At 43.1% G+C, this 24,239-nt stretch overlaps 2 protein-coding genes across 2 annotated transcripts in view; both read left to right on the top strand.

Moving 5' to 3' along the window:
• The window catches only part of NUP107 (nucleoporin 107kDa), a 41,830-nt gene extending 36,482 nt beyond the window's left edge, over positions 1 to 5,348 (top strand). Inside the window, exons 23-28 of the mRNA XM_015405708.1 lie at positions 1,015 to 1,117; positions 1,256 to 1,416; positions 1,864 to 1,989; positions 3,761 to 3,874; positions 4,390 to 4,557; positions 5,177 to 5,348. Of these exons, the coding sequence (XP_015261194.1) occupies positions 1,015 to 1,117; positions 1,256 to 1,416; positions 1,864 to 1,989; positions 3,761 to 3,874; positions 4,390 to 4,557; positions 5,177 to 5,284 (780 nt within the window). The 3' untranslated portion in view covers positions 5,285 to 5,348. The remainder of the gene's footprint in view (positions 1 to 1,014; positions 1,118 to 1,255; positions 1,417 to 1,863; positions 1,990 to 3,760; positions 3,875 to 4,389; positions 4,558 to 5,176) is intronic.
• A 5,510-nt stretch (positions 5,349 to 10,858) lies between these two features.
• On the top strand, positions 10,859 to 23,270 carry SLC35E3 (solute carrier family 35 member E3). Its single transcript, XM_015405699.1, has 6 exons — positions 10,859 to 11,309; positions 12,743 to 12,797; positions 12,941 to 13,051; positions 16,444 to 16,602; positions 18,634 to 18,716; positions 22,296 to 23,270. Exons 1-6 carry the CDS (start codon positions 10,948 to 10,950, stop codon positions 22,480 to 22,482), a joined length of 957 nt encoding a protein of 318 aa, XP_015261185.1. The 5' UTR covers positions 10,859 to 10,947; the 3' UTR covers positions 22,483 to 23,270.
• Positions 23,271 to 24,239: the final 969 nt, after the last annotated feature.

The raw sequence follows: 24,239 nt of genomic DNA, 5'->3' as shown, positions 1-24,239 counted from the left end.
ATACTGTTCTTTCAGGACAGGGGACTTCCCAGGAACACCATGGGGCAGGGTTGGAGGTCTGTAGTGGGAAGGGGAAATCAGTGAAAATTACACAGCCTTTTCATCAGTGAATGTTTTCTGTTAGATCCAACCCTGTAAAGAGTTGCTTTTTGCCAACCTGAGGCCTTGAGCCCTGACAGACCTTGGCAGAAGAACTGAGAGTGAAGCTCCTGGTTCACACAGGGGGTGATGATTGACTTTGCTATAATTTTTAAAACCAGAGTATAGAACAAGGAACTTCCCTCCTGTTTTCATTATAACTGAACATCCATAAAAATTCTGTAATGATGATATAGATCAATTGGTAGCTGTATTCAAGTGGAGATGTTTTACAGTATACACTCTCCACTGAAGTGCACATTTGCTCTGCTTTTTTCAGCAGTACTTAAAAATTAAGGAAGAGTTCTTGGTACAGATTCTGAGATTTGACCAGTAAATAAGTAACCAACATTTAATGATCAAATGATTGTTTTAGTTTTTCACTGAAACCTGTTGATAGTAAAGCTGTAATTGCCTTACATTGTCTGTATATGAGTCCTTAACTCTAAATTCTGTGGATATGACCCAAAGAGTGGCTTGTAGGTGTGGCTCTTCTGAGCACCATCCCCCCCCCAGGGTGGCATCTGCCCCACATTTCCTGGAAAAAAGGGCAAAGCCATTGGCCACTGAGGCTTCTGATTGCCCGGTGTCTCTCACCTTGGAACAGTTGCCAGAGGAACAGGCTTCCCTGAAGTGCAGGCCCCATGCCAGGGGTGCAAGTCAACGTGGCTCTTTTGGTTGGTGGTAATTGCGAATGTGGCTGTTCATGACCTGCAGAGTGAGTACCACACTGTGTGACAGAATCAGAAATCCAAAGCTGCCTTGGGCATGCAGAACTAGTCTCAAAGTTCTATGGATTGTCTCCAGAGTCTTTAACATCTGTTGTGTGCTCAAAAACTCACCACTAAATTTGTGTTCCTATATTGACTTTTTCAGGAAGATCGCTTGAAGATTGATGTAATTGACTGGCTGGTGTTTGATCCTGCTCAGAGAGCTGAAGCACTTAAACAAAGCAATGCCATAATGAGGAAGTTCTTGGGTACTGCAGTACTACTAAACAACTTTTTTATTTTTTAATTAAAAATGGGAAAAGCATGATTAATCTTGAAGGGAGTAGTTTTAATCATTACACTTACCTATCGTAATTCCTGATTTTCTTAAACATTATATTTTGCAGCATCTAAGAAACATGAAGCAGCAAAAGACGTGTTCATAAAAATTCCACAAGACTCTATAGCAGAAATATACAATCAGTGGGAGGAGCAAGGAATGGATAGTCCACTTCCAGCTGAAGATGACAATGCTATTAGAGAGCATTTATGTATCAGAGCATACCTGGTAAGATTCAGCTATTAAACGATGGAAAATGGTTCCTAGAAGTCTCACCCCTCAGAACCAGAACATGTGTGCAGATCTTTTTTTTTTTTTTTTTAAATTGCTTTAAGGCTGAAAACTCTTTCGGGAACTGAGCCTTGGCTCGCGTTTAGTCCTGTTAATATTTTTAATAATTGCTTGTCTTTGTTTTGATTAGTGTATTTGAAATATCCCCTCTTAAATTTGCTGTAGTTTTGAGAAGTTAGTACAAGTAGTCTCACATTTTGATCAAATGTTGATTAATGAGGCACACAAATATTTTGTATCTGCTTGGATGTCAAGATAACGTTTAAAATAGTTGCTCAGGAATCAAGATGTCAAAGCACTCCATTGGCACAGATATCTTTTATGTATTAAGTACTTATCTAGATAGCTACATGAAAATGACTATGTATTTCCAATCCAATTTAGGAAGCTCATGAAGCCTTCAATGAGTGGTTTAAACACATGAGCTCAATGCCACAGGCACCTGGCCAGCTTTCACAAGCAAGCTTCACTGAAAAAGTAGCCCATGAACTTAAAGAGAAGAAGTATGAGGTAAATAGGCATTAAAATAAGCTCTTGAAGTATTTTCTGCTGCTGGCTAATGTTGAAATACAACTGTTGTCCCAATCTTGAGGGCCTCTGGAGTGGTAGCACCTGGCCTCCCACATAATAGCAGTGGTACTGGTCAGATCCATATGGGCATTCCAGAGGAGGGAAACACAACACATGTTTTGAGGCACAGACCTCATAGTGACCATGCCAGAAGTCATAGCAACCTCAGCAACACCCACCCTTTGAGTGGCACACACAGGTGCAGCCAGTCACTACCTGCTGATGCAGCCACTGACTCCCAATGCCACTCTCAGCCCCCCACAGAGTGCCAGAGGACTTGGGAGGAAAGACCAGCAACAGTGCAACCCTAAGAGAGACACATGGCCTTAGTATTTCCCTTATAGCCTACGAGGAAGGGCACCCACCTGCCCCTTGGCAAGGGCTTGATTGGCTGGCCATAGGCAACCAGCTCTGCTCTAGACCATGCACACTCTTCCCTTGAAAAAGAAAAGCAAAGAAGACAGAGGCTGGGCTCGAACCCTCTGACCAGAAACCCAACCACTAGGCCAAGAAGGCAGACAAAAAAGAAGCATGCCATCTGGCATTAGGGACTTCCTACTTGAAGGCAGCAGGAAAAGAGGAAGACCCAGAACGAGGTGCATTGACTCAATCAAGGAACCCTTCAGTTTGCAAGACCCTGAGCAAGGCTGTTAACGGTAGGGTGTTTTGGAGGTTGTTGTTTCATAGGGCTGCCATAACTTGTTTTAAGACGATTTTATCGGATTTTAGTTGTTATCTGTATATTACGTAAAATGTTTAAATGAGCCTGCTTAGCGGGGGGGGGGTGTAAGTTGAATAATAAATAAATAAATAAGCTGGAAGCGACTTGGTGGCACAGAACACACAGAAGTGCCCCGCCTTCCAAGGTTAGAAGGTGGTCTCTTCTGCAGTTGCATCACTGCTCTTCCCTGGGGCAGATACATAAAGCAAAGTCCATTATGTTGGGGGGTGGGGGTATTGTGAGATTTTTATCTTCCTTTTGTCTTGTTGCCCACTTTGCTCCTGGCCTGATTATGAGCTGCCCTTTAGTTTGTATTATATTGTTGTGTTCATTTTTGTCTGGATTTTATTCCTTTGATTGTAACCCACCTTGGATCTCTTGCTGGGAGACTGGCGGCATGGAGTGTTTCAAGGAATTAATACAAACATAGAAGATAATCCATGGGTGTGAAATGTTATATCAGAAAGGTCTGTTTGTCTAGGTTAACGGCTGGATTGTGTGACCATTAGCGAATGAAACATTTAAAAACAAATGTTAATTTTTAAATAGTCATATACTTCAGTAACTGCAATTTATATTAAATTAGAAAATCTTCTGTAGTATAATTGTAAATTAGCGGATTCAGTTTAACCAGCAGTGATTAACAGCAAAATTAATTCACAGCTGCAATTAAAGGATAGCCAGTTACAGCCATTAACTTATCTGCTCTTTGTTTTGCACAGTTGTTTAGCCTACTGTCTGCTGAAGTTTGCTTTAGAGAACTAGAGCCTGGGTTCTCGTTCCTCATTTAGGCAATTGCATAATTGCAACCATTTAGTTTAGAATGTCAGCCACACAGGTTAATAGAGTCTGAGCAATTTATGCAGTAATTTCCCCTTCAGGCTTGTTTACATGTTAATAGGGAGATACAACAAACTGCAGTAAGCAAACTGTAGGGTGTTGTGCTACTTAATATTTCTGGATGGGTTCACTTTGACTTTTCTTTTTCAGGTAGATTATGGATTATGGAAAGGTCTGTTGGATGCCCTTACAGCTGATGTGAAAGAGAAAATGTATAATGTCTTACTGTTTGTGGACGGAGGTTGGATGGTTGATGTCAGAGAGGTATAGTGTATTCTTATCTCAAAGACACATTTAAAAACTGCTCTTATCCAGTGGTGCTTCCTCTGCTAACACACAACTATACATTTGCCTAGCATTGTGTGTTCTCATCTTTGATTGTCTGCTGGCTCTATAATGCTTGTTCCATTGTAGGAAAACCTATGGTTGGAATACTTCCTGTTCAGAAAGCAGTGGGGGGGGGATATGGAGAGGTCACTTAATAGTAACTATGAATCATGTTGCTTTTAAAAGCAGCAGTTGCTACCCTTCATCGCTTCTCTGAAAGACCAGATTTGAGTATTGTGAAGCCACTTAATTTGGGTTTGGTAACCAGGTTAAATTGGAGTGGGTGCAAGGTTATAGCATAACTAGTGCTAGTCTGCTTTATTATTTTTAAGTTTGTATGTATATGTGTGCTCATATGAATTTTAAGTAATGGGATACTGAGGGTGTAACTGTAAATGAAAAATTATAGAGGGCTTTTTTGCTTAAAACTAATACCACTTTTTAAAATCAAGGATGCTGAAGATGACCCTGAACGTTCTCATCAGATGATCATGCTGCGAAAACTCTGCTTGCCAACGATGTGCTTCCTCCTTCATACGGTATTGTACAGGACAGGACAATATCAGGAAGATCTAAGGCTTGCTGACTTGATTGCATCAGAACGGCACAAACTCTACATGGTAATTTAATTCCGGAGAGATCAAAAATCCCTCTGGGTTTGTATTTGAAATACCAAAACTGCTGCTTGGTTGTTCTTAGGTTGTCGTGCAATGCTCCCTCTAAGCTATGGAGTCTTGTGAGCAAAAATTCCCCAGGAGAAGTTGCATGGAAATTCCCTAAATACTGTTATCCTTGTTTTTCTCATTGTTATAGTTAACTTTTTTTAGAGTAGGCAACTTAGGGAAGGAGTAGAGTAACATTAAGTATGCATGGGTTTGTGTGGCCTATAATGAGTAGGCTGATCATCGTTGTCAGTGTCGCATCCGTGAGAACTAAAAGTCCTTATGATTGCTTCACTCAGTGGTTTCCCCCCTGAATGCCAGCTTTTCCAGGCAAGGGAGGCACTAAAGAGGAAGGGCTGAAATTGAAAAAGCTTCCATCAAATTCTGTAGAGGTTATCATAATAATAAAAATCCCAACGCCTATAATCTGGGATTATCAGAGATGAATACCATTGCTCTTTCCCAATTTGTTTCTTGTGCTGTACTTGCCAACAAAGACTACTTTGTCCACAGTTCATCAGCTACATATAAGTTATAACTGTAATTAAGCATAACTTCTCTCTCTCTCTCTCTCTAGGTATTTACTAAGGATGAACTCCGAAAGCTGCTACAGAAGATGAGGGAGTCTTCCCTCATGCTTTTGGATCAGGGTTTGGATCCCCTTGGATATGAAATTCAGTCTTAGTTCTACCATTCAATAATAAAAATAATTTTGAATGGTGGTGTGAGTGAATATCACACATAATATGGAAACATCATTTTGAAATACGTTTTGATGCTTGTAAAATGGAAGGCTTGTATTTGAATGTTTGTATATGTAAAATTCCAAGTCTGTTAAGTGAAATTTGTATTTCTCTCAATAAAATTACAAATCTTTGTTATAAAAATAACTTTTTGCACTTACATGAGCAAACTGAATCACTTAAAATACATGTCTACAAGTAGGGAACCCTCAAGAACTTGTGGGGGTCACTTCATTTTTTCCTGTATCCACTCTTTCTCTGCTCCTTGCAGAACCCATCCCCATTCCCTGCTTCCTTCTCTTTTTCCCACTGTGCCCCCCCGTTAAGTTTTATTATTTTGTTTACCTTTTTTATACCACACCTTTCTCCCCAATGGGGACACCGAACAGGTTACGTCATCTTCATCTCCTTCATTTTATCCTCACAACAATCCTTTAAGGTAGATTAGGCTGAGCTAGAGTTCACTGGCCCAAGGTCATCCAGTAAGCTTCAACAGCATAGTGGGGATTTGGACTTGGGTCTCCCAAATCATAGTGTGGTACATTCTAGCCAGTACACCACACTAGCTGTCTGCTTTCCCGCTTTCTCTGCCCTTGGAAAAAGTTGGCCAACTTGCAAAAGTCATGCAGTTAGTCATTCAGATCAGTTGTGTGGCGGTCACTGCCAGCCTGTACAAGTTGTATGGTGGCTGCCTCTGGTCTCAACTAAATTGTGTGGCATCACATAGCTGTTGCCAGACCTGGGTGAATTGCACAAGTTGCATGGTGACAAGTTGCCCAGTGGTTAGTGCTGGGCTTGGCCCATATGAGTCCTCTTTCCAGGGCAGGAGGGAGGGGAACTGGGGTGGGCTGTAATGCCAAAATAGCCCTGGAAAAGGCCCCTACCCCTTCCCACACACACACTTTTAACTGACATAAAACAATGCTGGCAGTATTGAGGTTGCCTAGCAGCCCCCACAATGGCCACTGAGATCTCAGAGGGCATCTATTTCTTGAAGGTACAACTGCCGCTTCTATTAGATCTGCCAATGTAGAGGGGGGGGAGGTTGGCAGATCTTTTTCTGCAAATCTGGGATCTGTTTTGTCTAAGCATACACACAAAGCTGCCTTATACTGAATCAGACCATCAGTCCATTGTTCCATCAAGGACAGTGTTGTCTACTCAGACTGGCGGCAGCTTTCCTGGGTCTCAGGCAGAGGTCTTTCACTTCACCAACTGCTTGGTCCTTTTAACTGGAGTTGCCAAGGATTGAACCTGGGACTTTTTATTTCCATTCAGCCACAGCCCCTCCCAATCTCTGGATTTAAGTACCCACAGATGGGGCCACATTGAGAATTAGATATACTGATGATGTTGAGCAGACTGGACAACATTCTCAGAAGGAAACTGACTTAGACCTGTTGGAACAAATACGAATCAGTGTAAGGGAGCAATGTTCCTGCAGGAATTGTGTTTTGAGTACTTTTTCCCCAAAGACAGCACCCTGTCCTCTATGCTACCTGGCAACTTTCCATTCAGCCACAGCCCCTCCCAATCTCTACCTGGCAACATTTCCATTCAGCCACAGCCCCTCCCAATCTCTGGATTTAAGTACCCACAGATGGGGCCACATTGAGAATTAGATATACTGATGATGTTGACCAGATTGGACAACTTTCTCAGAAGGAAACTGACTTAGACCTGTTGGAACAAATATGAATCAGTGTAAGGGAGCCATGTTCCTGCAGGAATTGTGTTTTGAGCACTTTTTCCCCAAAGACAGCACCCTGTCCTCTATGCTACCTGGCAACTTTATTTTGATGTGCTTCGTATGAATGCAAGCATTCAGCTGAAGAGCTAAACTTCAGCTACATATCATTGCTGAAATTCAACTGTTTATGCAAGCAATAAAGTAAAAGCTTTGTTATCCAGCTTTCATGGGGAATGGGTGTGTGTGCCAGTTAATTACATGCACCCGCTAATAGAGACTAATATAGTGAATGACAATGTGCCAAACTCACACGTCAGTTGGCTCCCTTATTTCAAAGCAAATAATTTATTAGTTATTCTGGGGTTGTCAACACAACACATCTTCTGTTCTTGCTTATTAATGGGGTATTGGTAGCTGTATTATACAATTCTGCAGGGCCTGCAAGACGGAGCTCTTCCACCAAGCTTTTACATAGGGGCCGCCACTTCTACTACTACCACCACTGAAACAACGGGGTTGGGAGTGGTCCCCGGAAGAACAGTCATAAATTTGCATGGCACTGATGCCGCAGGACTGGCTTGGACCATCGACAGGACAATTTCACCGAAGGAAATGATTGCTACCATCCTCAGAGACCATCTTGTCTGCATGGAGCACTTTATCTGTTGTTGTGATTTAATGGTTTTTACTGTTTTATATTGTTTTATGTATGGGCTTATGCCCCTGTGTGAGCCGCCCTGAGCCCGTTCGTGGGGAGGGCGGGGTAAAAATGCAAATAAATAAAATAAAAATAAATAATATGAGACCGCACAGTGAGGGGGGAGAGATGGCAAGCACCCAGGCTTTATTGTCTTTCTCAAAGGCTGAAGACATCCTCTTGAGCTGGTGAGGCTCCCGCCTTGCTAGGCTTGCCATTTTCTGAGGCATCCTAACATGCTGCCCTTGCTGCACGCCTTGCTGCACGCCATGATGCTTGCAAAAGGTCTGCCTCCTCGCTCGTCAGGGGTTTCAGTGCTGAGTGAGGGGCCTTCCTTTCCTTAAGACTGCAGGAGCTGGGGGGTGCCAAGCTTGCTGCTCATCTGAGGAGGATTTGGCTGCTTCCCGGTGAATAGCCTCACAAAGTAATCCTACAACCTTGAATTACTAACATGAAATGAAAGCCTACTCTGTTGGATTTCAAAAATCTGGTTTTAGCAAGGAGTCATCTTATTTTACATTTGTACCAATGCTGCACAATGATGCTCACTGCATATTTTTCATTAGTGACTTGATGATCTATGTAACTTTCTCAGAAGAAGATTGTGTTTTATGTTTAACAAATTATGGTATAGCAATCCAGTAAAATGTGCAAACTAATTACAGTGGGGTTCAGAGTAAATGCTGTTTATGTAACAGGTTCTTGATTGGGTGGGTCCCTTTGCCTAGCTGAACGGATTCCTGTGCTATCAGCTCACAGTAGTTTTCATTGCATGGGTTCAATAAAGAGTATCAATGGCTCACTCTAGTGTAATACATGCATGTAAGATCCAGACTACATTAGAAACATTTTGCAGTCGCAAGATTTTAAACAGCAGGACCAGCTTATGAGTGATTACAGGTGTATTTGGGGTTGCCATTCTCTAGCTCCCGTAGCAACCCGAGCTGCAGTGTTAGAGGAGTCAAACAATAAATATATACACTGCAAAAACCTATTTTTATAAATTAATGTGTTCTATTTGTTCCATCTTATAAAGTGCATTGTGAGCATATACCAGGATGCCAACAATCCCCTTTAGTAGGATACAGACGGGCTAGGACCATTAGAGATATTCTAGTAAAAGCAGATATAAACAACCTAGCCCAATACACACTAAAGCAAAATATTATACAAACATATGGTCATTTCAAATGTCAAAACTGTTCTATATGTAATAATTGCTTTGAAGTAAAAGAATTTTCTTTAGAACCATATTTGAAAAATTATCTTTTACCACACTTGTCTACCTGTGCCAGTAAAAATATTGTATATGAAGCCTTCTGTGGGTGTCCAAAATATTATGTGGGGAGTTCCACACGGTCCTTAAAAACTTGTATCATGGAACATAAATCGAGATTGAGAAACAAAATTTTGGATGCACCTATGGTGGAGCATTGTATGTCAGTCCAGCATTGCTTTGAGGACGTAAAATTCTTTGTGTTTTACAAATATGAGAATCAAAGCCTCAACTGACAAGATATTAAGAAGATTCTTCTCTGCAAAGAAAACATCTGGATTCACAAGCTCCATACATTGACCCCAGAGGGAATGAACCAAACAACGGACCTCTCATGCCATCTGTGAACTGGATTACCATCGTACTTGGACAAAAAAAGGGGGAGAATATCCCCTTTAAACAGCAATGTAAAGTTTAGACTGTTATTGAACTGAAATGCATTATGAAGTGGAATGTGGACTTTTCACTACTGTCACTTAGAGAATACACATAGGAAACGTTAACAGGTGCTGTAAGATTTAATGACCAGAGAACAAGGTCAACACTAGGCAGCCTTGAGAAAGACAGGAGCGCTTAGTCTATGAACTTCAGCTGCTTAATGTGGTAAGAAAACTTTGTGAAGCCAAGTTATATTAGAAATATTGTATAATTGTTAGATTTATGAATTGTCTTTTAACAGCCCCTCGTAGGACCAGCAACAAACATCAATTTAAACATCAATGTAACCACAAAAGAAAGCTTTCCCCCTTTAGACGACTTTCAAGGAAGGAGAAGCGGGTGTATAATTCTAGAAACTCCTGCTGGGGTTTGACTTTGGTGGGAAAAAAGGATGTAAATTGACTGGTAGTTATTATACTGAATGAATTTATTATTGTTGTTGATATTGCATGTAAGGAATATATACCTGTTTTAGGATATTATAAACAGCACACAATGGAGCATATGGAACAGAGGTCCATCAGTGGCTATTAGCCACAAGGTATAGATAGGGACTCTGGGGCAAGTGATGCTCTGTCATCTTGGTGCTTGGGGGGGGGGGTCAACAGTGGGAGGGCTTCTAATGTCCTGGCCCCACTGGTGGACCTCCTGATGGCACCTGGTATTTCTGGCCACTGTGTGATACAGAGTGTTGGACTGGATGGGCCTTTGGCCTGATCCAACATTGGCATCTCTTATGTTCTTAATGCACTTTATAAAATGGAACAAATAGAACACATTAATTTTTAATATATTTTTGCAGTGTATATATTTATTGTTGGATTCTCTAGTTCCCGGCATTACAGCTAATTCCCCTGGAGAAAATGGATGCATTGGAGGGTGGACTCTGCCATTATACCCTGATTGGATCCCTCTTCCAACCCCAGCCTGAGCCTCCACTCCCCAAATCTCTAGGAACTTTCCAATCTGGTGCTGGCAACCCTACGAGGGATGTATCTGAGACCGGTACCCAGTGGGTAGGTGTACACGTCGTCCCCACCCACCCACCCCCCGGAACGCTTTGAACCAGGGTTGTACTGAGTAAGCGAAGCTGAAACATGTTAGGGCTGCTATTTTCCCCTTACGGGATGGAGCGCCCACCTGAATCCGCTATGTACATTACAGATCGGGCTAGGCACCCTTCCCTGTCACCTCTTCCCGGGTTTACAAAGGAAATCCTATTCCTGCAAGGTCGACATCAGGAACTCGTTGCCCATCCAGAGAGTTTCGAAGTCTCCAGCGCCGCCCTGCCCGGGCGGAGCGGCCTGCTTGCGACACCGGAAGCTTCTGCGCCTCTGGAGCCACGTGGCTTGGCCGTGGGGCCGTGGGTGGGCGGGCAAGGAGGCGGTAGTGGCGGCAGGCAGCCAGTGCTGCCGCTGCCGCCGCCGCCTGCTCAGGAGTGGTGGCTACGCCTGCTGTTCCGCGGGTTGCGGCGGACGAAGAGCTAGGCAGCCGGGGGTCCAGCATGGGTTGGGTGCCCCCGCGGGGCCGGCTGGCGGCGGGGCTGCTGGCCAACCTGGCCTCGTCAATCTGCATCGTCTTCTTGAACAAGTGGCTGTACGTGCGGACGGGCTTCCCCAACATGAGCCTGACGCTGGTGCACTTCGCTGTCACCTGGCTGGGGCTGTACGTGTGCCAGGCGCTGAACATCTTCGCCCCCAAGAGCCTGCGGCCCCGCCAGGTGCTGCCTCTGGCGCTCAGCTTCTGCGGCTTCGTCGTCTTCACCAACTTGTCCCTGCAGAACAACACCATCGGCACCTACCAGCTGGCCAAGGCCATGACCACGCCGGTCATCGTCCTCATTCAGAGCCTGGCCTACGGCTCTTGGTTGGGAAATACCTGGATATTGGGGGGGGGGGGGGGGCCGGGGGGGGGGGGGGGTTGAGCCGCAACAGGAGCTCTTCCCGAGGCTGGGGAGGCCAGCAGTGCCGGCTTCGAACCCGGCTTATAAAAGGAGAGGTACAGCCAGGGGCAGGGCAGGTATTCCGAGGATGCGGTGGCTTTCGCACATGTCGGTAAGAATGCCCTTTACCCTGTAGCTGGAGGGCAGATAGCAGAAATCCATGCTTCCCTCGTTCCGAGGGGTTTTTAATTTATACTGCATTTACTCCTGGGCTAAAATCTAGTACTGGAAGCAAGTATATTGCCATTGTAGTCTTGCTGGGAGTATATGCTACCCACCACCAGTTCAAAGAATGCACAGTTTGTGATATCAAGCCAATGTGATGTAGTTATTCCTTACCATCCAGGAAGCCACATTATCAGAGTGATAAAAGGGACTCCGTTAACCTGCATTGTTTCCAGGCTAAAGGGTTGCAAGAGGGATCTTTTAAATCTTATGCAGGGAATAACACTTCCAGGAAAAGAAAGGACTTGGAAACCAGGTTATACCATTTCATGGGATTTTATCGCTACATAAGCTTTAACAAGAATGTTCTCTCCTTTTATCACATTAAGAATTTTCAGGATTAGAATGCACGCCAACACAGAAAAATACTTAGAGCATTTAGTTAGCCCAGCCTAGATTAACCCTGCCTAGAGTAAAGCAGCAGCTTTGCCTAGAGCAGCACAGAGCAATAACTGCAAGCAAAAGAAAAACCTGTAACAGTCTCATCAATCCTCCAGGAAAGTGTAGTGAGGCACACCCAACAGTGGCCAAAGATGCCTTGGTGAAAAATGGTCTTACCTCCAGCAAGGGGTCTTAAGAGCATAAGAGAAGCCATGTTGGATCAGGCCAATGTCCCATCCAGTCCACTTTGTGTCACACAGTGGCCAAAACCCAGGTGCCATCAGGAGATCCACCAGTAAAGCCAGAACTCCAGAAGCCCTCCCACTGTTGCCCTCTAAGCACCAAGAATCCATCCTACAGATGGATACCTAAAAGACAGGAAATGAGGGAGAGCAATTTATATCCTTTCTCTGAAGTTCTGCTGGAGACCCTTCATTCTTTATACCTTATTCAGTTCATCTTCCCATTCTTTTACCCCAATCAGAATTTTACAACTACTCTTGGATCTTCACCAATTCCATGACAGGCTATTTTAGCAAAAACTGTAATATGGTCATGAAAAACATGCATGCCCTGTCTGGGTTTTCCCCAGCCAAAACCCCCCAACACTGCTGGGTCAGGTCATCCTATGCTGGGACTGCTCCCAGCCCCACTTCTGCTTTGGCCCAGCATTGCTGACACGGCCATTCCTGACAGCATCTATCTTAGAATGGAACCTTTTGTGACAGTTACCCCTTTTTCACATTCTCAGTTTCCCCCAAAACCATCCCTTTAGGAGTTTCAAGTTACTGACAACAGTTAATACAGTAGTGTATACATGGCGCAGGCTCATAGTGTTAATTTGTATGTTGAGGCTTCTCTTGATTTGACAGAGTTGGGGTTTTAGTACTTTCACGGTGTAGATAACATACATTTTTATAGATAATTATGTTTTTCCTATCCCTTCCAGATGCCTATAACCTTAGGTGTTTTCCTAAATTCCTATTATGATGTGAAATTTAACTTTCTTGGAATCGTATTTGCTTCACTTGGAGTTCTTGTTACTGCCCTTTATCAAGTGGTGAGTAAATTAGTGCTTTTCACCATATGCAATTCAAGGGGTTTTTTTAATAGCCATGTTGATGTAATGTTCCAAGTTTGTCCACCCCCCACCCCCCGCCTTGCCCTATGCCGCTCTGGTGGAGAAGCATCAGATCAGGAATTGTGATGCAACTTTATTTTGAGCAGCATGGAGAGCTCTTGACCCAAGTAAATACTCAGTTGCTTCTTTGCCAGAAAAGTGCAATCAATACTATGGCTTGAATACACATCTTCACATTTGGATGAAATGTGCACCATTTCTTTTTTTGGAAGTACGGTAATAATTGCAATAGACTGCAAAAATGTACAGTTGCTGATCTGAAATTGCAGTTATATTTCCCTTCTTTTGTACTCCATGCCAGAGGCCTGGGTCTTACTAAATATTTCCAATGACGCAAGGATTTCCATTAGTAGAGCCCCTCTCTCACTTAATGCCTCCCCCCAGTGCTTTTCCTGAGAAACAGGAGACACGCAGATACAGCACGACAGTTGGACATTTGTAACTGGAGAGGGGAATTGGTGAAAATTGCCCCAGAGAGTGGAAATCGGGGAACAACAGTCCCGGAGGCACCCACTTGAATGTGGTGTCCCTCAGGGGGCAGTGCTTTCCCCGATGCTTTTTAACATCTATATGCGCCCTCTCGCCCAGATTGCCAGGAGGTTTGGGCTGGGTTGTCATCAGTATGCAGATGACACCCAGCTCTATCTGATGCTGGGTGGCCAGTCGGGCTCCGACCCTGAAGATCTTCAACAGGGATTACAGGCCGTGGCTGAGTGGCTCAGACTGAGCCGGTTGAAACTGAACCCAGCAAAGACGGAGGTCCTGGGCCTGAGTCGGAACGGTTTGGGGTTGGGGCTCCCTCTCCCGACCTTCGATGGGGTACCTTTGGTGCCTGCGTCGGAGGTTAGGAGTCTGGGAGTGCTCCTGGATTCCTCCTTGACAATGGAGGCCCAGGTAGCTGCCACTGCCAGGTCTGCATTCTACCATCTGAGGCAGGCTCGGCAGTTGGCTCCCTTCCTCGACCGCGAAGATCTGGCTACAGTGATCCATGCGACGGTCACCTCAAGGCTAGACTACTGTAACGCTCTCTACATGGGGCTGCCTTTGTCGTTGATCCGGAGGCTGCAGCTGGTGCAGAATGCGGCAGCTAGGCTGCTGATGGGCCTCCCCAGGTGGGAGCACATCAAGCCTGGGTTGAAGGCGCTGCACTGGCTGCCTATAGCATACCGAATCCGCTTCAAAGTGCTGGTACTCACCTTTAAAGCCCTATACGGCCGGGGTCCGACCTACCTGAGGGACCGCCTTTCCCCGTATATACCCCCAAGAGCACTGCGGTCGGGAACTGAGAGCCGCTTAGTGGTTCCGGATTCCCGAGAGGTGCACTATGCTGCGACAAGGGCTAGATCCTTCTCAGTGGCGGCCCCTACCTGGTGGAATGAGCTCCCGGAGGAGATCAGGGCCCTGCGGGATCTTATGCAATTCCGCAGGGCCTGCAAGACGGAGCTCTTCCACCAGGCTTTTATGTAGGGGCCGCCGCTCCCACCACCACCAACGGTGGAAGTATCATCAAGTTGGATCGCCCTTGATAGCCCGGCGGCAGGGTGAACTACATGGCGGCAAGATCAGCCAATTAGCTTGGATTATTGCTGCCGGAATTATACAACTAATGCTGGCAGACCATCTTGGAACTTAAAGAACTTAAAGCACTTTATTATTATTACTGTTAGTATGTCATTGATTGTATCTCTGTGATTTTATTGGATTTTAATGAATTTTATGTATGGGCTTATGCCCCTGTAAGCCGCCCTGAGCCCGCTTGCGGGGTAGAAATACCTGAATAAATAAATAAATAAATAAAATCCTTTGCAGAGTCCAATTCATTGATTCTCCCTTGTGTATACTTAAGCATGGGAATCTGATACACACCCAGGGGTCATTTGGGGGGGGACGCGGGGGGACGCCATCCCCCGGGTGAGGTGTGGGAGGGCGGGGCCTGGAGCTCCCTGCTGGTGCCCGCTGGAGGTCGCCGCCGGCTGTGGGGAGGACACACTTCTGGTGATGCCAGGGGGTGTGGCATATGCTAATGAGTTATGCTAATGAGTCCCCCTAGCTCTTTTTCTACGAAATTACCCCTGCCTGTAGTAAAAATGTTGCCTTGGAGTACCATGGAACACCATTTATCTGAATAATCTGTTTAGAAAAGAGGACTTTGTCCCAGTTTGGTTGTTCTGTTTTCCCCTAGTTGTGGCAGGAGGTGTACAATAATGCTATTTTTAAAGATGGGAGCTAAGTCTGAGATGGAAATATCTGTTCAAAACCTAGACTTTCCTGGGATGTCATTGAAAATGGATGGCATTAAAATAGATCAAGCTTCAGGTTTTTTTAAAAAGATCCAATTTAAATGTAATCTGTTTAAAATTAAAGTGGTTTAAAATTAACTCTGAATTTAATGCAAACACGTTTGACTACACTTATTCTTCAAGTTCAATTGTGACCACATGTTCAGTTTCCGAATTCTGAATATTTATTTATTTTATTTAATTTCTACCCTGCCATTCTCCTCAGTGGGAATCCAAAGGGCTTACATCATTATCCTCTCTGCTATTGTATTATCATAGCAAACCTGTGAGGTAGGCTAGGCTCAGAGTGTGGGAATCTCCCAAGGTCACCCAACAAGCTTCCATAGCAGAGTGGGGATTTGAACTTGGGCCTCGAACCACCACACCACAATTGAGAAACATTATTTTGCCTGCTAACTCACACTGCACCTCTTGCATCTGGAAATTTCTGAGTGTTTACAGCTTGGTGGCATGTTTACAAGGATGTATGTCCAAGTGCCCCAAGTATGGACAGCTGCCCTGATCTCCAAACAAATACATCTGTCTCTTAGCAGACATAATTGTGCAGTGCATGTGGGCTGCACGACCATAAAAGCTGAACTGAGTTACAAAGCAACATATATTTTAAATATTACAGCAATCTGCTAGTACACATGTTCAAAAATATATATTTTACAAAAGAAATGGATTTAAATGCATGGTTGACATTGGTCTTTTTATTTCAGTGATTTAAATTGCATTGATTTAAATAAGTCTACTCTGGGCATTTTGGATCCAAAGTTTAATCACAGTGGTTTTCCTGTCAGCATAGGCCAGTGTAAAAAGAAAATGCATTTATCTAGGCATCTGAACTTTCAAATGCTTTGGATACCCTCACAGGTAATTTAGGCAAATGAAGCTGTATTGACCAGATAGATTTTTTTTTGTTAAAGTAGGTAGTAACATGGTTATTAAGTACAGTTTTGTAACTGCCCTTTCATATTAGAGCTAGATGTTTCACATTACTAATTTATAAATATTGTTTGGTTTTAGTGGGTAGGAGCAAAGCAACATGAGCTACAAGTAAACTCTATGCAGTTGCTGTATTATCAAGCCCCGATGTCCTGCGGCATGTTGTTGTGTGTTGTACCCTTCTTTGAGCCGATGTTTGGAGAAGGTGGATTTTTTGGACCGTGGACACTTTCTGCTGTGGTAAGGTTTTGAGAAAGGGTGTCTTAAAAGCACAAGGCATTTGGGCTTTGGCATATTCATCTATGTGAAGCATAGTGGGAATTTGTTGAAAATCCTTTCATAGTTTCAACCAAACATAATTTTTGGAATAGCAGCCTCAAATGTAGGAAAATAAAGAAGTCCAAGCTTGGAAGCTTTGATTGGAATGGCCTGATCTAAGACAGTGGATTCAGACATCTGTTATCCAGCCTGACCATTAGGTTTTACAGGTGCCCATTACTAGGAATCACAGAGAATAATTTGTAGAATCTGAACAAGTTGTGGACACCAAAGTTCACACTGGTTAGACTGTTCTTTGCTTAATTATATCCTTAACTGATGGTTGTGGAGTATATAACTCAGGACACCAATGAGATAATTCCAGCCATTCCGTTTCTCAAAAGTAAATGCCAGGTTGGGAACAGAACTAACTCCATCTTCTGTTGTTTTCTATTGGAGTTCTTGTCATTGTTCTGAGCAGGACTAGACAGGGAAGTAAAAATGGCCCTAAAGGAAGCCCAGCTGAGCTTCCCTCTTTCCCCTTGACACTACCCAGTCCCAACATCATGTGAAAGCAAACCATAACTTGCTGAGCTTCTTGAGTCCAGGATGACCTGGGCCCTTGGAATGTCTCCCACCCCCAGCATCCCTATTTATCTGGGAGTGAATTCCTAATCTGTTTCAATATCGCTTGCTTCTGAATAAATAAAGGCTGCCTTTGTCGCAAATTCGGAAGCTGCAGCTAGTGCAGAATGCTGCAGCCAGACTGTTGATGGGTCTCACTAGACGAGATCACATCTGGCCTGTGCTGAAAGCGTACCGAATTTGCTTCAAAGTGCTGGTTTTAACCTTTAAAGCCCTATATGGTCAGAGTCCGGCTTACCTTAGGGACCGCCTCTCCCCGTATGTTCCCCCAAGGGTACTACGGTCGGGGAACCAAAATCTCCTGGAAATTCCAGGCCCTAGAAACATCAAACTTGCAGTTACCAGGAACAGGGTGTTTTCGGTGGCGGCTCCTACCTGGTGGAATGAGCTCCCATAAGAGATCCGGGCCCTGAGGGACTTGGTGCAGTTCCACAGGGCCTGTAAAATGGAGCTCTTCCGCCAGGCTTTCGAGTAGGGGCCACCGCCACCATCATTACACTATCATAATTACGTCACCATCATTCCATATGCATCCCCCTCTTTATTCCCAATAATTGACCATCTTCAGAGCGGGTACTATTGGGGGCGTGAGACGTTCCTGGCAGAGGACAAAGCTATTGGGACGTATATTGTTGCTGCTATATATTGTTATTACTGTTGTTTGTTGTTCTAGTATAAATAATTTTAGAACCCCATCTTGAATTTCATAGTTAAATATTTTTGGAGCACCGTAAAGTAATTTTTAGCAAACTGTATTTATTGTATTTTATATTATTCTGTATTGTTTTAGTGTCTGAACCTGGGCATCCGTGCCCCTTGTGAGCCGTCCTGAGCCTTCGGGGAGGGCGGGATATAAATTTAAGGATAAAAATAAATAAATAAATAAATAAAAATATACATAGGACATGCATATACAGCATGCCACCTCCTAGTGTAAGGATGGTAGTGCTTATATCATTTAGTTGGTCTCTTACACTTTGGAAACAGGGTGTGAGAGACTGACCAAAGCCACGTAGGGCTATAGAAAATGAGGATGCCTCATAAATCATGGGGTCACCATAGTTGCTTCTACTTACAGCGTATATGTACCAGGTAGTGGCCTATTCACCTCTGGGGTGAAGGTAAGGTTGGTGTTGGACTCTCTCACCAATTCAAGAACATAAACTAGATTGAAAGAGTTCAGAAATATCCATACCTCCCTGAGGAGCTCTTCATGCCACTTGTTTGAGATTTGTTTATATCCTGTGTTTGATTCTCACCTTGCTCTGTTCTGTTGCACAGTGTCACATCTGTTCTCTGTTTTTAAAGTAAGCACTGATGGAAATGTATTGACATGCTTTATTTTGTGTGTGTTTTACTTATCCACAGTTTATGGTGCTGCTGTCTGGAATAATAGCCTTTATGGTGAACTTGTCTATTTACTGGATCATTGGGAATACTTCGCCAGTCACGTATCCTTTTCCTTATTTGTCATTACTGTTGCTGTCAGTTGAGAAACATTTCTCTATTATTCAGTCTGGTATAGCGATATGAGGACATCTTGCTGGGACCTAGAATATATTGTAAGTCACTTCCAAAGGCTGTGTCAGCTAAGTCATAGAAGTTCACCTTAGAGTGCCCTACACAGGTGGATATTGATGACCGTGTGTTTGCCTTGCCTATCTCTTTGACTGTGGTGTGTTTGGTTAGGGCAGTGTTGGTTGTGGCACTTCGAACTGAGTGTGCAGTGATCCCAGATGGTATTTCAAATATTGAGCTTTGTAAGATTCAATAATGTAGGTCTTAAGGGTACTGGTGATGTCCAAATTGACATCTTCTTTCCTTCATTCAGTGGAGAGATAAAGATGAATAAGGAATCAATTTTAAGTGTACGTCTTACTTCCAAGGCCTGCTGCAGTTTGTCCTTTGGATGGATCGGATTCAGGTGAAATGAGGAAGACTAAAATCTCCTGGGACCTGTGAAAGGTCAAATTTGCCTTCGGTGTAAAGGCAGTATCTGTCTTCATGACCCTTTTCTCTCTATGGAAAACTCATAGTTCAGGTTTGACTGAACAAGTACCTAGAACAGAAACCCTCCTACCTGAGGTGCCTGCTACAAGAAAAATAAGATTTTCATCCTCAGCCATTTAAGTGGAATTTCTTTAATAGGATCAAATAGTGTCTGGTGAAACCGAGACTCCTCTCCTGAAAGTAAGGGCTGTGGCATGGGTATGTGCCCCACGCTTTCCACAATGAACACAGAAGCAAAAAAGTCATTGAGTTCTTCTATCATCACCCCATCTTCCTTTAGCAATCACTTTATTCCTTTGTCATCCAAAGACCCTGTTGCTTCTCTGGCTGGTGTCCTGCACCATATACATTTTTAAAATACTTATTGTTTTGTCTTGATGGTTTTAGCAACGTGCTTCTCAAGATATCTTTTTGCATGCCTAATTATTGACTTACATTTCTTTTGCCAGAGACTGTGGTCCCTTCTGTTCAGTTCATTGGGGCATACCTTCCACTTTTTAAAAGAAGCCTCCTGTTAAAGTGCACTGTCATTTATGACGACTAAGAATCTCATTTTTGCAGCATGACCCAAGCACACATTTACCCAGACAATGTGAGGTTAATTGAAGTCTCCCAGTATAATAATAGCATCTGCTTTAGTCATCTCCCTTATTTCCTTTTCCATCTCAAGATCAGCCTCAAGGTTTTGATCAGGTGGTCGACAGTATACCTCCACTTTTAAGTGGCCCTTAGGGCCCAGTATTTCCACCCATATAGCTTCTGTTGTGGAGTTAATTCCCCTGATGTTTTCTAACTTATTTGATTTTATGCTGTCTTTGATGTACAACACAATTCCACCAACAACCCGTCCCTCCCTGTCCTGCCTGTAGAGCTTATACCCAGGAAGGACTATATCCCATAGATTTTCTCCATTCCACCACATTTCTGAGATACCTAAATTGTTATTGAACACCAAGTACTCCAGCTCCCCCATGTTGGCTCAGAGACTTCTAGCATTGGCATATAGACACCTATAATGTATTTCCCTCTCCAGTATCCCTTCCCCCCCTCAGCCTCTTAGTTGCTACACATGGCCCTCAGTCCCATGATCGGTTAAACTACTATCAATATTACCCTGTTTATGCAGTCAACCCTTTGGACTGACTTGTCCCGAACCAGAAGCTTCCCAGCTCTGTTGGCTTTCCCCCCAGGATTAGTTTAAAAGCGGCTGTGACATCTTTTTGATATTAGTTGCCAGCAGCCTGGTTCTCTTTTAGTTCATGTGAAGCCTGTCTTCTTTGTACAGGTTTGGCTTGTCCTAGCAAGTTCCGCAGTACCTAACAAATCTAAACCCTTCCTTCTGGCAACACTTTCTCATCCACGTATTGAGACCCCCTGATCTGTGCCTGTCTAGTTGGCCCTGCTTATGAAACTGGCAGCACATCTGAGAATGCTACCTTTGAGGTCCTGGCCTTTAATGTTCTGCCTAGTAACCTAAATTTCTCCTCCAAGACCATGTGACTACATTTCCCAATGTCATTGGTGTCTCAACGTGCACCATGACTGCTGACTACTCTCCAGCACTATCAGTTTTTTTAGACAGTGTGTGATGTCTGCAACTTTTGCACCAGGCAGTCAGATCACCATGCAGTCAAAATGCCTGTCACAGACCCCACTCTCTATATTCCTAATGATTGAATTACCGACTACCAGAAACCCACCTCTCCCCAGGAGTGTCCTCGGTATGAGAGGATATCAGGCCATTGCCCAGGGAAGGGGTCCCTTCTAAGGGATCACATCCCTCCTCAGACTGATGCCCCCTGACCTCCAGACTCTCACTCTCCACAACAGCAGAAGAGCTGTCAGCACAAGAGTGGGACTGTTCTAGTAAGTCCCTGAGGGTCTCTTCCCCAAACCCCCTCTCTCTCTGCCTCAGCTCCTCCAGGTCAGCAACCCTAGCCTCAAGGGAACAAACCTGCTCCCTGAGAGCCACCCAGTGGGTGGATCATCATATATGTGGCACTCTCTGCAAAACACTGGATAGCTCCTGCTCCCCTGCTGGCTTTCTACATTCGTCACTGGTTAGTGGACTACAGGTGGAAGGATCCACATTTATTAATGTTTCCTATGTAAACAACTCCCTGTGAATAAAATATTAGCACAGTGGGAGCAGCCTGAACTTTAATCTTCCTCTCTTCTATGCTTTTTATGTTGGGGGGAAATGCAGAAATCACAGTCTGAAGTGGTATGGTTCACTTTAGGATTATAACTCTTCACTTTGCTGCATATATAGACCCGGCCAAAGACAACAAAGAATGAGCAGGCAAGAAATATTTTATCACTTTAGTGACTAGAAACTGCAGATAAGTATCTAACAAAGGCAGAATTGTGCTGGTGAATACCTTTGAAAAGAAAAATAAATGTAGAAAATGCAGAGATCAATTCTGGATTTAGGTGACATGTTTATGATGCTCCAAATATTAAATTAGATTAATTAAAATGATGGTGCTGTCAGTTAGAGCTGCCAGGTCTTCCACTGTGGTGGCAGACCATAATATGGAATGTGGTCATTTTATTATGTCTTACATTATTTAAACTTCATTAAGAAGTTGAAAGAATATTAACATGCTGTACTGAATTTTGCTAGCATGAGTTTTTCAGGCTTTTACTGCTTGGGTGTATTTTTATTGCTTCATTGAGCTAAATGCTTAGTTATACAGAATGAATTTACAGGGTACATTATATGAGTTTTATCTGAAGCATTAAAGCGCGTATACTGCTGTTTTATAGTAGTCAAGAGTTACTTAAAAAGCGAAATCATAGTTGACTGATTGATGGGGAGTCAACTAGCTAGCTAACCCAGAATACAATCTTTTGTAGAGTTAGACTGCATTAAATCCCATTGACTTCCATTGGGATTTTATCAGGCTGACTCTGCAGAGGTTTGCAGCCTTTGAGAATAAATAAGTACTAAATAAGTATGGAATGTTGTTCCCCATTTGACTATTGTTTTAATAATGCTCCTTAACAGAAATGTAAAGATACAATATGTTTGGACACTTCAAATTCTGCATTACTCTCCTGGGAGGATACCTCCTATTTAAGGACCCTTTGTCCATCAATCAAGGCTTTGGGATTGTGTGCACATTATGTGGTATTTTAGCTTACACCCACTTCAAACTCAGTGAGCAAGATGGGAGTAAGAGTAACTTGGTTCAACGTCCATAGATCAAGGATGGATGTGGAAACAGTTGTTTAAAATATGCACTGATTTTAAAACAAGCAAAATAGCTGGATAAGACAATAGCTGCCTCCTATTATTAATGAGGGTAGTGTAGTGATGTTCTTTGGAAAAAATCAGGCATTACATAAAACTCAGCTTTTATAATCATGATCCATTTTTTATTAACATGTGCATAATTTATTTAAGTAACAGACTATAGTTCACGTTGAATTACAGTGGCAGTTCTAAGAAAACACTCTTGTTTATACCAAATGAACTTACTAGGAGAGATGGGAGATTAAATGCCAAAAGAATTCATTTTTTCCTTCTGATCATGTCAGTGTTACATTTGTTAGAAGGTTTGGAGAAGAGTTTATATGCTAATGTTGTGAAGTCAAATGAACATTGTTTCTTCTTGAACTAACAAATCAACTTTTGTGGCTTTTTTAAATGGACTATTGAATGTAGTCTTGTTTCTAACATGCATGGATACTTTTTAACTTTTCCATGTTGAAGATCCAGTAGAAGCAATAATTCTGGATACTTGGGAGTCTGTGGTAATTAAACCAAATTCCAGTATTCCATAGTTAAGGCTTTGGAAGAGTCTGATTCTTTGTAGACTGATTAAGTTTCTGAAGTCAGGAAACATTTTGAAGCAAAGGGCTTCAAAAAAGGCTGGGCAAACTCCTGTAATCAGAACTATATTTATACCTCAATATTGGCCTACATGAGAGGGCAAAACCCATTATCTTGGCCCAATGCAGATGTAGTGTTTCTGGTTCCTTAAAGGATTTACTTATATCCTCTTATCGTGTGGAACTTCACTTTCAACTTAGTTGTTGTGTAGTTAGATGTTAAGTGTTGGATCTGCATTGATTAATACTAAGCAGGGTTTGCTCTTAATCAGGATTTTTAAAGGGATTTTTCAGTCCCTCGTTCCAGATCCTGATTAAACGTGAACAATGCTTTGCATTAACATTGGTGTTAACATAACTCAACTATAGAACAAATGTAGAGTCCAGTAGCACCTTTAAGACCAACAAGGGTTTATTCAAGGTATCTTCGTTGGTCTTAAAGGTGCCACTGGACTCTACATTTGTTCTACTACTTCAGACCAACATGGCTGACCATCTGGATAACTCAGCTATGGCTAAGCTGGCTGACGGACAGATCTTCATGTGAGTGGAGAATAGCTGGAGAGGGGAAGGAAGCATAAATTCCTACAGCCTACCCCTTAACTTCAGTAAGGTATCAGAACAGTTGCATATGCACCCATGCCTTGTAAATGAAGTACAGAAGCGTGAACCAGATGATGGAACGATTTAATCAGATGAGATATTATGCCTTAAATTGACACAGCAAGAAATGTCACATATCTGTAAAATATGGAACTGGGGGAGGGCTTTTAGGAAGAACTGAATATTCATAGTAATTACTTTTTTCTAAACTAAATGTGCTTACTTATTTAAAAGAAGTGTCTCTACCTGTTTAGTACTATCATAGTTTACAAATCCAACACACTTTTGGGGAATTGGCCAGTTTATGGTATGTCAGAGCGGAGGAGTGAAAACCTAAAATAATCTGGATGGATGGACTCTGCCACTAGGATAGGTGATAGGTGGCTTACATGACAGGATTTATATCTTACACAGGGTCCAGACTCTAACTTTAAAAAGTAATCATCTTAAGCAGTGTTATGCATATGTAAACAGTTAACATATTCTTGGAAATGCTCACATTATTCAGACCATTGTTTTATCTG

The sequence above is a fragment of the Gekko japonicus genome, unplaced genomic scaffold, assembly GCF_001447785.1.
Source record: "Gekko japonicus isolate JY-2015 unplaced genomic scaffold, Gekko_japonicus_V1.1 scaffold53, whole genome shotgun sequence".
Taxonomy (NCBI): Eukaryota; Metazoa; Chordata; class Lepidosauria; order Squamata; family Gekkonidae; genus Gekko; species Gekko japonicus.
Note: the sequence above shows the minus strand (reverse complement) of the source record. Positions and strands in the feature narration are given on the sequence as shown.

Bases quoted from the DNA above. Each gene is read 5' to 3' on its own strand.
- SLC35E3 (XM_015405699.1), top strand. From the start codon at position 10,948: ATGGGTTGGGTGCCCCCGCGGGGCCGGCTGGCGGCGGGGCTGCTGGCC. The intron at 13,052-16,443 runs GTGAGTAAATTA...GTTTGGTTTTAG, and splicing joins TTACTGCCCTTTATCAAGTG to TGGGTAGGAGCAAAGCAACA. The intron at 18,717-22,295 runs GTATCCTTTTCC...AGAAATGTAAAG, and splicing joins GGGAATACTTCGCCAGTCAC to ATACAATATGTTTGGACACT.